Source organism: Sturnus vulgaris, chromosome 2 (genome assembly GCF_052056855.1).
Source record: "Sturnus vulgaris isolate bStuVul1 chromosome 2, bStuVul1.hap1, whole genome shotgun sequence".
NCBI lineage: Eukaryota > Metazoa > Chordata > Aves > Passeriformes > Sturnidae > Sturnus > Sturnus vulgaris.
In genome coordinates this window covers 55,278,155-55,290,651 of record NC_142244.1, presented here as the reverse complement: position 1 = coordinate 55,290,651, position 12,497 = coordinate 55,278,155, and the positions used below count along the sequence as shown (strand labels likewise).

The following is a 12,497-nucleotide window of genomic DNA, read 5'->3' as shown; positions in this document are numbered from 1 at the left end:
TCAGTCCTGTAATGGCTTATTTTTGTTTAAACAAAGCCTCTTTTAAATTGACCTGATCAGCAGCACTGATCTATACCAATAAAGCCAATGGAGAGGCAGCTCTTATGAAAACTGCATTAAATGCCAGAGCTAATAAATGGGAAACGATAGTCAATGACACCAAGTAACTTCATTACATGCATGGCCAGTTTAGAGAAATAAGTTCAATTATCAGGAATTCCATACGCTGATTTTGATGAAAGTCATGCAGGCCTGTGTAGCAACACTAGGACCTTTTACAATAAGGAAAGAAATGGTATCCAGTTATTGAACGCCAATTTTTCTTCTTAAATAACTATGATACTAATGAGGAGTCAAATATACATTAAGTCCATAAACTCAAAATAGAGTACTGCAGTAGCACAGAGAAACATTTAGAAAAGATTGAAATAATAAAGCCAGTAATTTGAAATCACTTCATATCACAATATCAAGTGATCATGATTAAAGCAAGTGATTATTCAAAAGAACCAAATAAAGAGTTGAAGGCAATCAAGAGGAGATAAGAAGAGTTGAGTTTGTTCAGGCAAGCACAAGGATGTGGACACAGGTTCTGTCTGCTCTCTCAAGATGTGCTGGAGAATGGAAGCACCAGCATGCTGAAGGACAGCAGGCAGAAGTCCAACAGTCCTCACTCCTTTGAAACTGAATAGACTTCTCTCAACTATAAAACAGGGCCAACTGCTTCCACCTGCCTGTTCTCATTTCATAATATTTATTTCTCTTTAGAAAAAGAAAAACCTGCAAAGGTATCAAGTTCTAGTCATTCTCCTATGAGAATGAAACCTGAAAATTCAACAGCCAAAAATTATTTTTATTAAAAATATTTTGATGGGTTAAATTTTCATTGTCTGCCTTCCTTAGTTACTTTGTGTTTGATGCCATTCTAATTTGGTATAGGACCAGATGTAATTCATTTTCCATTGAGCCCTGCCCTGTGGTCTGGTCAGTCTGAGATCTCTATGGCTATGGCACACTCATGTGTGCAATGGACGTGTGATGTTGTAGTGATGGTCATGGAAACTCCTCCAATTAATTGTTTTTATCTACCTGGAAGAGTTTCTGCATAGATCATTACTCTTAAACACTAGCTTTCTACTTACAGACTTCACTGTGCTTTGAGAAAATTCCATACCCAAACTTGAATCCAGCTCTACTTGCATTATGTTACATAGCACATTGGAGTCTTTAGAACATTTTCTAAGTTTAAACTAAAAAGTATACAGAAAATCAAGTGATCAGTTTGCATGGAACCTTGCTTAGCAACACAGAGGAGAATCCTAAATAGCCACCTTTGCTAGCAAACTGAAATATTCAGAAAATCTTGTTCCAGATTGATCACCATGACCTGGACCCAGGTAGCACTTGGCAATGAAAAAAGTTCAGTGTTCAGTAGTGGAAGAGAGTATATAAGATTAGTCAGATCCAAGTCAAGCCAGAAGCTAGTTAACTGTTAATGACAAGAAAAAGGAAGAAGTCACCAAACTCATATCTGCTTATCTGCCTCCTAAAGCAGCCTGGCTCTGAGCACACCTACTTTGCCTCGATATCAAACACAAAGCTTTCATTCCAGATGTGGTAGTATGGATGAAGTGGGATGAGTTTGACTTCAAAACTTGGAAGTTCTGCATGAGAAAGAGAAGACAAAAGGTCATGACATGTGAGTTTCAAATATCCCTTAAACTCCTGTCCTGACAACACACACTGAGACAATGCAGCTGCATTGTGGGGATGTTTTAGTTTGAATTAGCGGTGCTCTTTTGAAGCAAATCTACTGATCATTTTCCCTTATTCTTTGCTTCACATAGTGGAGCAGTCTTTCAAGCACACTTTTTTTTTTTTTTTTATTTACAATGAAAATAAGGCAGAAGATAAACTCTGACTGCTCATGAAGTGCCCTGGACTAGGAGCAGGCTGAACTAAACCCACCCTGAAATGGGTAGAGTGTGGATATGAGCTCCTCAGCATCAGCTGTGTCACGCTGAATTTGCTCCTACAAAGCCAACCTATTTGCTCCTGATTGCAGCTGCTTGGAGAAGAGGCAGTAATCTCCACTATTGTCCTACCTCCACCAGATAAGGCAAAATCAGTTTTGTTAAACTGAGATTTTCATGCAATCTCAAGGTTTTCTTTTGTCTTTAAAGGAAAAAAACCAAAACAACAAAACAAACTCACATTAATTTTACAAGAAGGTATAATTTCAGTGTAAATAAATCAAGCCACTTCTTATCCCAAATTGTTACATTTTTACTTTATCCAAAGGGCCCTTATTTTCCTTAAAAGAAGATTCTTTGAGGATAGGAGTAACTCTAATAAACTTCCAGACTGAATTTTTCGACTGAAACAAAATGGGACGCTTTTTTTTCCCATCCTGGTCTTCACTGCAAACTTCAGCCAGAATTGCAATGACTTCAAAATGGAGCTCATGTAATTTATTTTTTTTCTGTGGTAGGAGATCCCTTCCAATATTTTGTTACAAAATGTTAAAAAGTGTTTAAAAAGTTGCTAAACCTGCATAGAAACAGAGGTGTTTCTTTTTTTTTTTTTTAATATAAGTGGAAGCCACACAAACCCAGATGTTTTCATCTGTGCATCAGAGATAGCAATGATGCACTGAAACACCATGGAAGCTGTCCTTAGTGCCTAACTACAGCTAGATTTAACCATTGCAGTATATTTTAAACACACAGTGATAACTTCTTATATTTATAATGCAAATTTTATCATATCTCACCGTATCTTTTAACTTCAAATTCAGTGGAAACATTAGACATTTCATGTTGATGAAACCAGGCTTTGATTTTCCAGGTTCCAGGCCTAAAGTGCAGATTCGGCAGAAAATAGTTAATTACAATTCCTCAGCTATTTTATGATGCCAACATATCACTGAATTATAATATTTTCCTTGTTTTATCTTATTATCTAATTAATTAATGGCTTTCTTTTTGCTGGGAGGAGACAGCAACATATTTTGAAATGTCCTAGGAAACACTCAAAATAAGTATGAGGAAGTTCAAGATAACATATTTGCAAACCACTGCCTTTGAAAAGTCCGCAGAAACAGAGAACGCATCAAATATATCCTGTAGCTTATCTTCACTGAGATATCAAAATCAACCTAGCATGCCAGAAGATGCTGAATATTCAGTAAAAGCTTGACTGTTTGAAACCAAAGATAATTAATGATGCTTTGCAGACTAGCCCTTTTAGAAGTGCTCTCTTGAATGAAGCCATGCATTTGAGCAGATATTAAAGCAGTTTGTTAAATTGTTCTTTACCAAGATACATGTTGCTAATTGCAGCATGTTAACAGTAAATTCTGGACTCATCTCTCCAAAATGAGGTGCTTAAAGGTAAAAAGATATTGATCATAGGCTCAGTATGTGCCCCACGGTGAAAGAAAGACAATTTTGAAAGGTAATTCAAGAAATTCAGTGGTTAAAAATCTCAATCTACAGGCTTTGATACAGAAGGCACAGCAGTAACATACTCAGCAATGTCAGGTATATCAAAGTGTTCACCAAACACCGCATTTATTTTCCGGTCTGACTTTTTAACCACCATTCCCTTGGAATTCTGTTGGGACACAAGAAGCAAACATGAAATTATGCAGCAGGTTTCAAACGTTTACATTCAAAAGTTCAGGGTCGTATCCTAATCCCATGGAAGAGAAAATGCTTTGCTTACTTTTGTACTTTAATATTCACACGTCACATGTCTCTATGTTTTTGTAACAACAGCTATTTCACTATGTGCAAATACAGATTTCTAGAGAGGTGTCCCAGTTATAGTTCTGCTCTTGTTTTGTACAAATTTTCCATAGCTCCTGTGCTGAAGAAGCACTCATCAACAGTGTTTTTGCATACTTACTAGCACAGCAACTGTAACCGTGTCATGTGTTGGCCTCATGGCATTGTCCAGAATGAAGATCCTGTATCTGACTGTTTAACAGAAGAATAAATATGTTCACAAATTTCTTTCTGGTCTTTCTAGATACTAATCATTGCAATCTGTAAACTGAGTTACTGAATTTAAGATAAAACACTTTCTTTTAGTGAAAAGAAATCTGAGAAATTTCAAAAAAGAATTGCATTCTACCATAGTCTTCCCATTTACATGACTAGACAAGTTTTTGAAGCAAATTCTGAAAATTACTCAGGGAGCTTCACTCACTTTTGTATTCCTTCTGCAGCTGAGGCCTGAAACAAAACTCAAAAACCTTTTTTACTTCCCTCTTTTGTTAATTAGTTAAATTGGTAAGTAGCAAAGCAGCAATGGTCTTAAAGAGTAAAGGTAACTTATTGCTGGAGTTACAAGCAGAAGCAGTAGGAGTTTGGTTTTTGGCAGATTTCTCACGATTTTTTTCTCAGAGGAATGTCATCATTAACCTTTTTGAACAAAGAGGAGCAGCTTTTGTCTGTCTCCCTTAAAAGTGACTCTGGCTCTGGAGGCATTTCCACAGGGGTTGCTGCAATGTGCAGAGCAGACCCTGCTGCCAGAACAACCGGGTCATTATTTATTTTTCTAATCCTGCCCTTGTAACATCCATATTCAACACCTGAAGTGCAGCATTTGCATTTTAACCTTGGGAGCTCGGTGTGTAAATGGGCTTATCTGTCTGGATAAAAATGTAGCCTTTCTTGGAGGAGAGGAGGATGCGAGTGCTCTTGGCAGCCGAATTAAGCTCCTTGCTCTCAGTGACCAGTAGAACATAGGGCAGATTACTCTTCTTGAACAGGTTCTGCTGCAGAGCCCCTGGCTTGACCTGAAGAGAATAAAAGGGAAAACCCCACAGAGTCAGAGATGAGCTTGGTAACTTTGGGACTGCAGAGCTGAGGCCCCACAACAGCTGAAGTGCTAAAATAATCTTATTAGCACTATTCAACAGAAGATTCACAATTATATCTTTCATACTGGGTGTTATATCTTTCTTACTAGGTGAGTATTTCTTTTTAAGTAGAAATACTCTCTAATCCTCCATTTTCCACCACAGAAATACTGTTTCTCCTGTCCAGTGTCAATAACTCCAGGTGGGAGACTTGCCTGTTGATTTCCATTTACCATGTATGCTGTAATCCCTAATTATGTTAAAACCTTGGTTATGAGCTTGCTGCTTTAGTTCATGCAGTTTAATGTGATGTTTCTAAACATCACCCTCAACAGGAACCTGATTTGAAAGCTCAGCTCTTAGCTTTGGGAGTAACCAACCAGAGCTAAATTGAATATTGCTGTGTTCTTTTTTCCAAACCAAATAGTGCTACTGAATCCTGCCAGACTTCAAAGAATCGTGCCAGAAGAAAATGATGCAATGTAGGATGTAAAAAATTAATCAACTAAAAAAATCTGCAGAAAGAACACAGGCTTTGGTCCGAGAGATGACACATTTTTAAAGGTTTCTCCTGTACTGTAAAATGACCAGTAGTAAGCCAAAGGCATGAATGCAGTCATAGTTTAAGTGAGGCAGAAAACCCAACAATGATAAAACAATTAAATGTGTTCAAATTAAATTTCATTTATCACCATATGACAAAACCTTGAGTTTGTTATATGGGCACAAAAGAATATTCACAATCACCACTGAAATTACATTAGGCATTGTTTTATTAGCTGGTTGGGTGAATAGGTTGCTGCTATCACTGAAATTGGTTTTGTCACATGTCTCTCGGGATCAGTGTTGTCTCAGTTCCAGCCTATTCCAAGTACAGATTATGTACTTTTATCACCAAATAAAAAAAATTAAACCACTGTGAAGACAGACTCACCATTATTTTTTTTTTCTCTTGGTAGCCATTATTTTGATTAAGGTTAAAGTAGATCCTCTCTGATAGGAGCTGATTTTTTGTCTCATCTTTGAAGTATGCAGTAACTTGCACAGGGCTCTGTGCCCCGTGGACTTGAACTGTTATCGTCTCATGTGTGCCCAAATGCACCACATTTGGGGCAGTAATAAGAAATCTAAAACAAGAGAAAAACAGATTGTCCAGTATGTTCAATGAATGTCCAAACAATATGCATTTTAAAGATAAAACAGGCTCTCACAAAACAGTTGAGCTTGGGACTTATGGAGATCACCTAATCCATTGTCCTTGTCAGTCAGAGGAGATGTTAAAGGAAAATAAATTTCTCTGACTGATCTCCAAATTCTGAACTGTCGCATTTAAGTCCTATAAAACATCAATCACTATACACAGACAAGAAAAAAACCTGCAATATGTCCCAAGGACTACCAATGCAATGGTGTAACTCAGAGAAAGCTCTATAAACTCAAATTTCTGAAACAGAACGAGGCTATGCATTGAAAGACAATGAATACATACTCATAAATACACAATGAATGCTACAAAGTTATGCATCTTCATGTACAAGCACCTATATTATGCCAGTTTTAATTTATCAGAAGGTACCAATTCCCTATAACCATATGTATGGGGTTACAAGCAGCCGACCTGCCTTGCAATATCACTGTGAAATGTTGGAAATGAGAGATCACAGAAGGTAAGACCATATCCCTGGAAAGGGCTGAGTTGGAGGCTAAACTGCTTGGGATTTATTTTTTTTTCCTCTTTATTATTTTCCTTCATTCTTAACCTTATTCTGGTGCTTCTTAGTAATTGATTTCATGACTTTTAAAATGTAGATCATTATCCTTGCTCTCATTTTTTTTCAAGTCTATTTTATACAAAACAATTTTACAAAAATCAGAGAATTATGTGAAGAGCTGTCTCTTCACCTATGATATCACGTAGACAAAGAACAGTTCTGAGCTCAAGACAGATGCTTTTGGAAAATGATTATTCTGCAGAAGATTTCTAAAATAACAGGTGAATGATTTTGCTATTATCAGAATGGGTTGGCTGAACTCTTTGTCTTTTTGAAAAAAAGTTTATTCTTTCTTAATTGTATAAAATGAAAGGTGGGGTATAGAAATCAGGGAATAAAGCTGATATTTAATTTCATTCACTTGTTGGCTCAAGCAAAAGGTTTAGGCCTGGCTTATATGTAAATCTCCAGTGAAACAGAGGACAAATACAGAATACTGAAGGTCTCCCAGAAGTAAGACCTCTGCTTTGTGCAATGTAGAAATCAATTATGGAGGTTTTTTCCCCAAGATTTTTCAATCTGGTAAATGCAACAAACAATAGATGAGCAAACAGCAATAAGGGAGTGAAGAGCATGCTTTAGTAGTACATTTTTAATTAATGGCTCCTGAGAGAAAATTTCTTCCTTAAAAGGGTAGTTTTAAGCTTTTTACTTCTTACCTATTTAAGGTTACACAAATTTTCAGTGGTCCAAGAAACTGGCTTTTTTGATTCTCCATTGTGAGATAGAGAGACTATTTCTTACCTTCACTTTCAAGGGATTTGTCAGGATTGAAGAATTTGCAATAAAATATACTTACGATGGTGCTTGTTGTGTATCGGACAGCAGCAAACAAAAGCTCATCAACAGTACCAGCCTTTCCATTGGAAAACTCTACAACACCTGCAAAACAGAAGCACCAAAGAGCCACCATCAATCCAGGTGCTGGCTGTAGGAAATGCGTTGACAGTACATTGCAGCAAATAATGTTGCCTATCCTGGTTATTTATTAATAACTTGCAGAACTGTGCATGCAATAGCAATGGACATGCTGGTGGTGCACACAGTAATACTCTAGGGAGAAACATCCCGGACTAAGTCACAATTTTATATTTTATTGTTCATCCATTCTCTTCCAGCTTCAGTGTTTTCACATGATAGCAACTAAAAGTGAAGTGCAGAGAGGAGATTTCACAAATACTGCAAAGGCATCCCCAAACCAAACAAGACACTGTGGCTTAAAGAGTGGCTGTACAATATTTCTGAAAGGGGACAAATGCAGGTGACAGGTTTCTTCTCTAAGCCTTTATTTAATGCCAGGCATCTCTGTGGTCCAGCAGTGAGAAAAAGTGAGAGAAAATTCCTTCTGTCTAGTCAGCATGAAAGGAACTGTGCTGGAAATCTACCTGTACAACTCAGTCTCAGTCTGTGATGCTTGGAGGCATTCATCTGCTTTGACTTCATTGAAAATGAAACTGATGCCTCTTTCTGAGCTACTCAGCCCAATTTTCCTCATGCCCAAGACACTGGGCTTTTCCAGAGGGTAATTAGTCTCATCTTACCATAATCATGTAAGACGAATCATCAGCTGAAGGCATTCCAGACTGCATGAAACATATCTTAAAAGGTAAGATACTGATAAACAGGGGGAAAAAGTCCATCTGAAGAATAAGTGTTTGTACAAGAATCAGTTTTGATCAAAGGTAAATGAAAGAACTGAAACCCTCATCAGGTCTCATTTTTGCAAACTTTTACTGGACTGTTGTCTCCCAAACACAATTTTGTTGACCTATGAAAATGGAAACATGCCCATCTGATTTACAGGCAGGTCAAATCCCAGAAATGATCACATGGCTACTCCCAGGCTCTGGTGATAAACTGCCCTTTAATGCACCATGGCCAAGTCTGTGGCTTTAATAATTAGCAATGGATGCCTTAAACCAGCACTCCCTTGTTTGCAAGGTGAATTCATGCTCACAGCAAAGGGTCATTTCCCACAGTCATGGGACCTTCCTCTCACCCCACCATTTGCCTTAGTGACATCTCCTGCCTTGTTTTTCCAGACAAGGAGGCAAGGAAAGAGAAGAAGCTGACCACAAACCATTTCACTATTTTACACTTAGTGTGCTCTGAGTGTGGTAACACCCTCTGAGACAAAACCAGACAGAAATACTCTCTGTCCATTAGTGGTCACAGAAGGGGTGGGCAGCAGTAGCTGGCTTCAAACTCATCAACAAACATCAGGAAAAAACGTCAAGAAAAGCTACATTTTGCCTGCTCTAGGCATAGCTGTTTTTTGGTTTTTTTGACTTTTTTGGTACCTCAAGAGACAGTCAGTTTCCTTCACCTCTTCTGGTTTTCACTCTCACTTCAGCTGTCAGGAAGGAGGAAAAACTTGAGGAAAGATACATGTGGATCCTCAGGGTCAGAATCCATGCTCTTTGGGAGATGTTTATAGGAGTTTAGACTCGGGAACCATTAAAAACAAGGTTATTTTCTCTCTACCCTCCCTCCCCACCTGCTAATTCCCTCTGCAGTTATGCACTCGCAAAACTGATTTATTTCCATGCCAGAATAATTTTCCTCAGGGCTCCTGGCCTCCCAAACCCAAGAAAATGGTGAGGAAGAGTAGAGATTTCCACCATAAAACTGATCTGTGTTCAAGGCAAAGGCGTGGAAGAAAAAGTCCTTTTGGGACCTTGGGCTTGTGCTCTCCCTAGGGGGCAGAAGAGTCTTGTTAAACCTGCAGCTGGTAAAATAAGGATTCCCACTCTTGCAGAGATAATGAGGAGAGTTAATTAAGAGCAGCAGTGGGTGTGGAGCATGCTAAGGCTCCTGCCCTTTTCAGAGGCAGTTCTGCTGCTCCATCTTGCACTGCTGCTATCCTGGGTTGTAGCTGATGCAATCACTGAGCAATCCTAGTCACTAAAACAGGACAAGAAACAACTGTGAGCGAGTCCTTTGCTTTTCTCCAGACAAACACAGAATAAGAAAAGAAATAACATCTTCAAGGTCATTGCCCATTCCTTGAGAAAGGCATAAGAGAGTTCTCCCAACTGAAAAGCCAACAATTTCCAGGAGACCATAACACAACCAGCAGGGGTTTCCTGCTCCTGAAGTCACAGGAAAGGTCCTTCTGCAGTGTGAGGCCACACCAAAATCTTGCTCTGTGCCCATCTTTATCAGAGGGGGGGAGATGGGATTTCCATTGTCCAGGCTGGATTGTTTGTCAGGCACCGAGGTCTGTTTGCAAAGCTGTACAAATAGCCATGTATGAACCCACAGCTAGGCATTTTCACAGATCACTTTCTAAAGGGGACCTTGGAAAAGCCATTATTTTGCTTTCACTTGTCTTTAATTGGATTTGTACTCTTTTGCTTCCTTAAGAGAAGTATGATAAATATATGTGCATACACAGCAGCTATCCATAGCAATATGCTGCATAACTATTTTGTACTTGAATTTAAGGGGATGTTCTGACTCTTAATAAAGCTATGTTTTTTCACCAAAATGTAAACTAATGACATCAATTAAATAAAATTTTTTCTCACTGTATCTTGCAAACACAAAAGAGCAAGCTTATGCCTAACCACTTATATAAATGAGAATTAAAATTCCTTATGCTTAATTGGTCTGTCTCTGGGTTTGATAAAATAATCATTGGTTTTCTAGTGTCACAGATTCTTCACACTGTGATTTGTAGTATAATGCAAAACATTCCAGTCCTAAGCCACATTAAAATATATCAAATTTAAACTAAATAGAATAAAAATCTTGGTTGAAGGTCTCCAGCACATACATGACAGAACACAGAAAATTCCCTTTAAAGTAACCTACATGCCTCTTCTTTTCCTAAAGGCAAAGTCCTTTCCTGTTTACTCATCAGCCACTTTTCACCTATTGATCCTTCAGCTGGCCCACAGTCCAGCAGGGACAGTGGAAAGCACAGCCTGGGATTGATGAGTGTGTGAACCCCAAACCCAGGGAGACAGAATTGCTTTGTTTTGAGTATATGCTGTCTCTCCTTTCAGCACCTTCGTTTGAACTTGCTGAGATTTCACAGTGTTTTGAGCACCAGCAGTAGTTTTTGTTCTTTGGCATGAAGAGCTTCCCAAAGCCTTTTTCCCCTTAATCAGCCTAAAGACTAACGAGACCAAACTCTCCTTTCACTTTCGTCCTGTGGTCTTTCACCTCTGCCTGGCAGAAGGGTACAAAGGACAGCTTCACAAAACCCATTTCACAAATAAGCACTGCAGTGACATCCTCTCTGCCGAATTACAGGGAGTTGTGACAAACACAAAAGGCAATATTTCACTTCTGACATTTCAGAAAATTAGATTTTGAAATCCTTTTTTCAACAGCAGACCATGAAGTGTGGGTCTAATTGGAAAAGTTCCTCTTAACAGCAGGATAGCTTCTCTTTAGTGTCAATGTAAATTGGAATTGTAAATTAAAACCATACTTTTTTTTTTACCATAATTGAGGTAATGAAATGAAAAGGCTGTAGCTGCTTTTGCCATTAAAAAAAATCTTTAAAAAAGTTCTGCATTTAGTGCTTCTAAGTGTATCTCACAAAAAACCCCCAAACCATATATTTAGAGGAGGAAAACCAATATTTCCATGGCATTTTCTGCTCTCACTGAGGAATCTGCATTTCAGGGGAATTAAGCAATAAGCCTTAGGTTTTTCTCATGGGTTTCTCCCTCCCTTCTCTCTCATTCTCTAAATTTTGTGGTTTTTTAAATATTGTGTTGAAAAAAATAAGAATAAAAATAAGGAATTTTGAAAAAACATACAAAACCAGCATTGCTTCTGTAAAATTCTTATGTTGCAAAAGTGATCTATGTAGGACTGAGGGCTCTTTTAGTTCAAGCAATAATTGCATAACACCTCTGACATAATATTTCACCATATTGTAATAATGCATCCTGTTTTCTTGGTGAACCATGTTTTTCAGAATCTCAGTGCTTTTGGCACCTTTAAAAAGCCATTGAACTGGTCAGGAGGAGAGGAGATACCTGAGCATGCAAGTGACTTTCTCACCCAGGTGAAAGCACAGAATGAGGAATAAAATAACTTGGCCTAAATAATATATAATATTTGCAGTACTGCCCTTGTGCCCTTGTACCCAAACATCCTGATACTCTGCCTAGAGGCTTGTTCTCAAATCTGTCCTTTGTGGTTTTCTTCTCTTTTTTTTCTTTCAATTTCATGATAAACCCCAAAAGAACCCCAACTCTTCCTTGTTACCAACTGTAAGAAATACAAATTACCTAGAAAAATTAATGTGTTTCAAATAATTTGATCTTTCCCAACTTCTCCATTTATCTGGACTGTAATGAGCACAATTGTCTCTCTAGAGAATTCTTCTTCTTTTTATGGGAACAAAAGGTAAGAATAAGTCTAAGGAAGCAAAAGGCATCTGAACATATCAGTGGAAAAAGCTAAAATTTTAAGCAGCTGAGGAGAGTTAAGAACAAAGGTTACATATCCAGTTCTGTGGATTTGGAGGCATATTGTGAAATCAAGTAAAACCAGTCCTTTGCAGGAAGATTTAGAGAGGCAATTTATAGCTGACCCTCATTCCTAGGATTTCCTAACTTGCTGCATGGAGACACTCTAAGGTTTCAGACAACTGCACAATTGTACAAGAAAATCTTTTACAGGCACAGCAAAGGAAAAAAGAAATCCCATTCCATGTACAACCACAGCTAACCTTATGCCTAAATCTAAAACATCCACTTCACCCAGTAACTCAGAGGAACAGGGGCACCAGAAAGGAGGAAGCATCTCCTCTCCCAAGCTGGGAAAAGGCTCAGCTCCCACCTCCGTCACACTCAAGTTTAGGTCAGCTCCAGTGGCAGATGGGAAGCTGCCCT

General features: G+C 38.3%; 1 protein-coding gene across 5 annotated transcripts in view; it reads right to left on the bottom strand.

The window, feature by feature from the left end:
• Window positions 1–12,497, bottom strand: part of LOC106848764 (complement C4-A-like) — a 54,009-nt gene that overhangs the window by 35,018 nt on the left and 6,494 nt on the right. For all 5 annotated transcript variants that reach the window (XR_015801415.1, XM_014868885.2, XM_088159599.1 and 2 more), the window contains 7 exons: window positions 7,439–7,521; window positions 5,802–5,994; window positions 4,624–4,804; window positions 3,910–3,980; window positions 3,530–3,615; window positions 2,774–2,856; window positions 1,577–1,664 (listed from right to left, as the gene is read on the bottom strand). Coding sequence is in view for 4 of the 5 variants with exons in the window: in XM_014868885.2 (XP_014724371.2) it covers window positions 1,577–1,664; window positions 2,774–2,856; window positions 3,530–3,615; window positions 3,910–3,980; window positions 4,624–4,804; window positions 5,802–5,994; window positions 7,439–7,503 (767 nt within the window). In the remaining variant the exon portion in view is untranslated. The remainder of the gene's footprint in view (window positions 1–1,576; window positions 1,665–2,773; window positions 2,857–3,529; window positions 3,616–3,909; window positions 3,981–4,623; window positions 4,805–5,801; window positions 5,995–7,438; window positions 7,522–12,497) is intronic.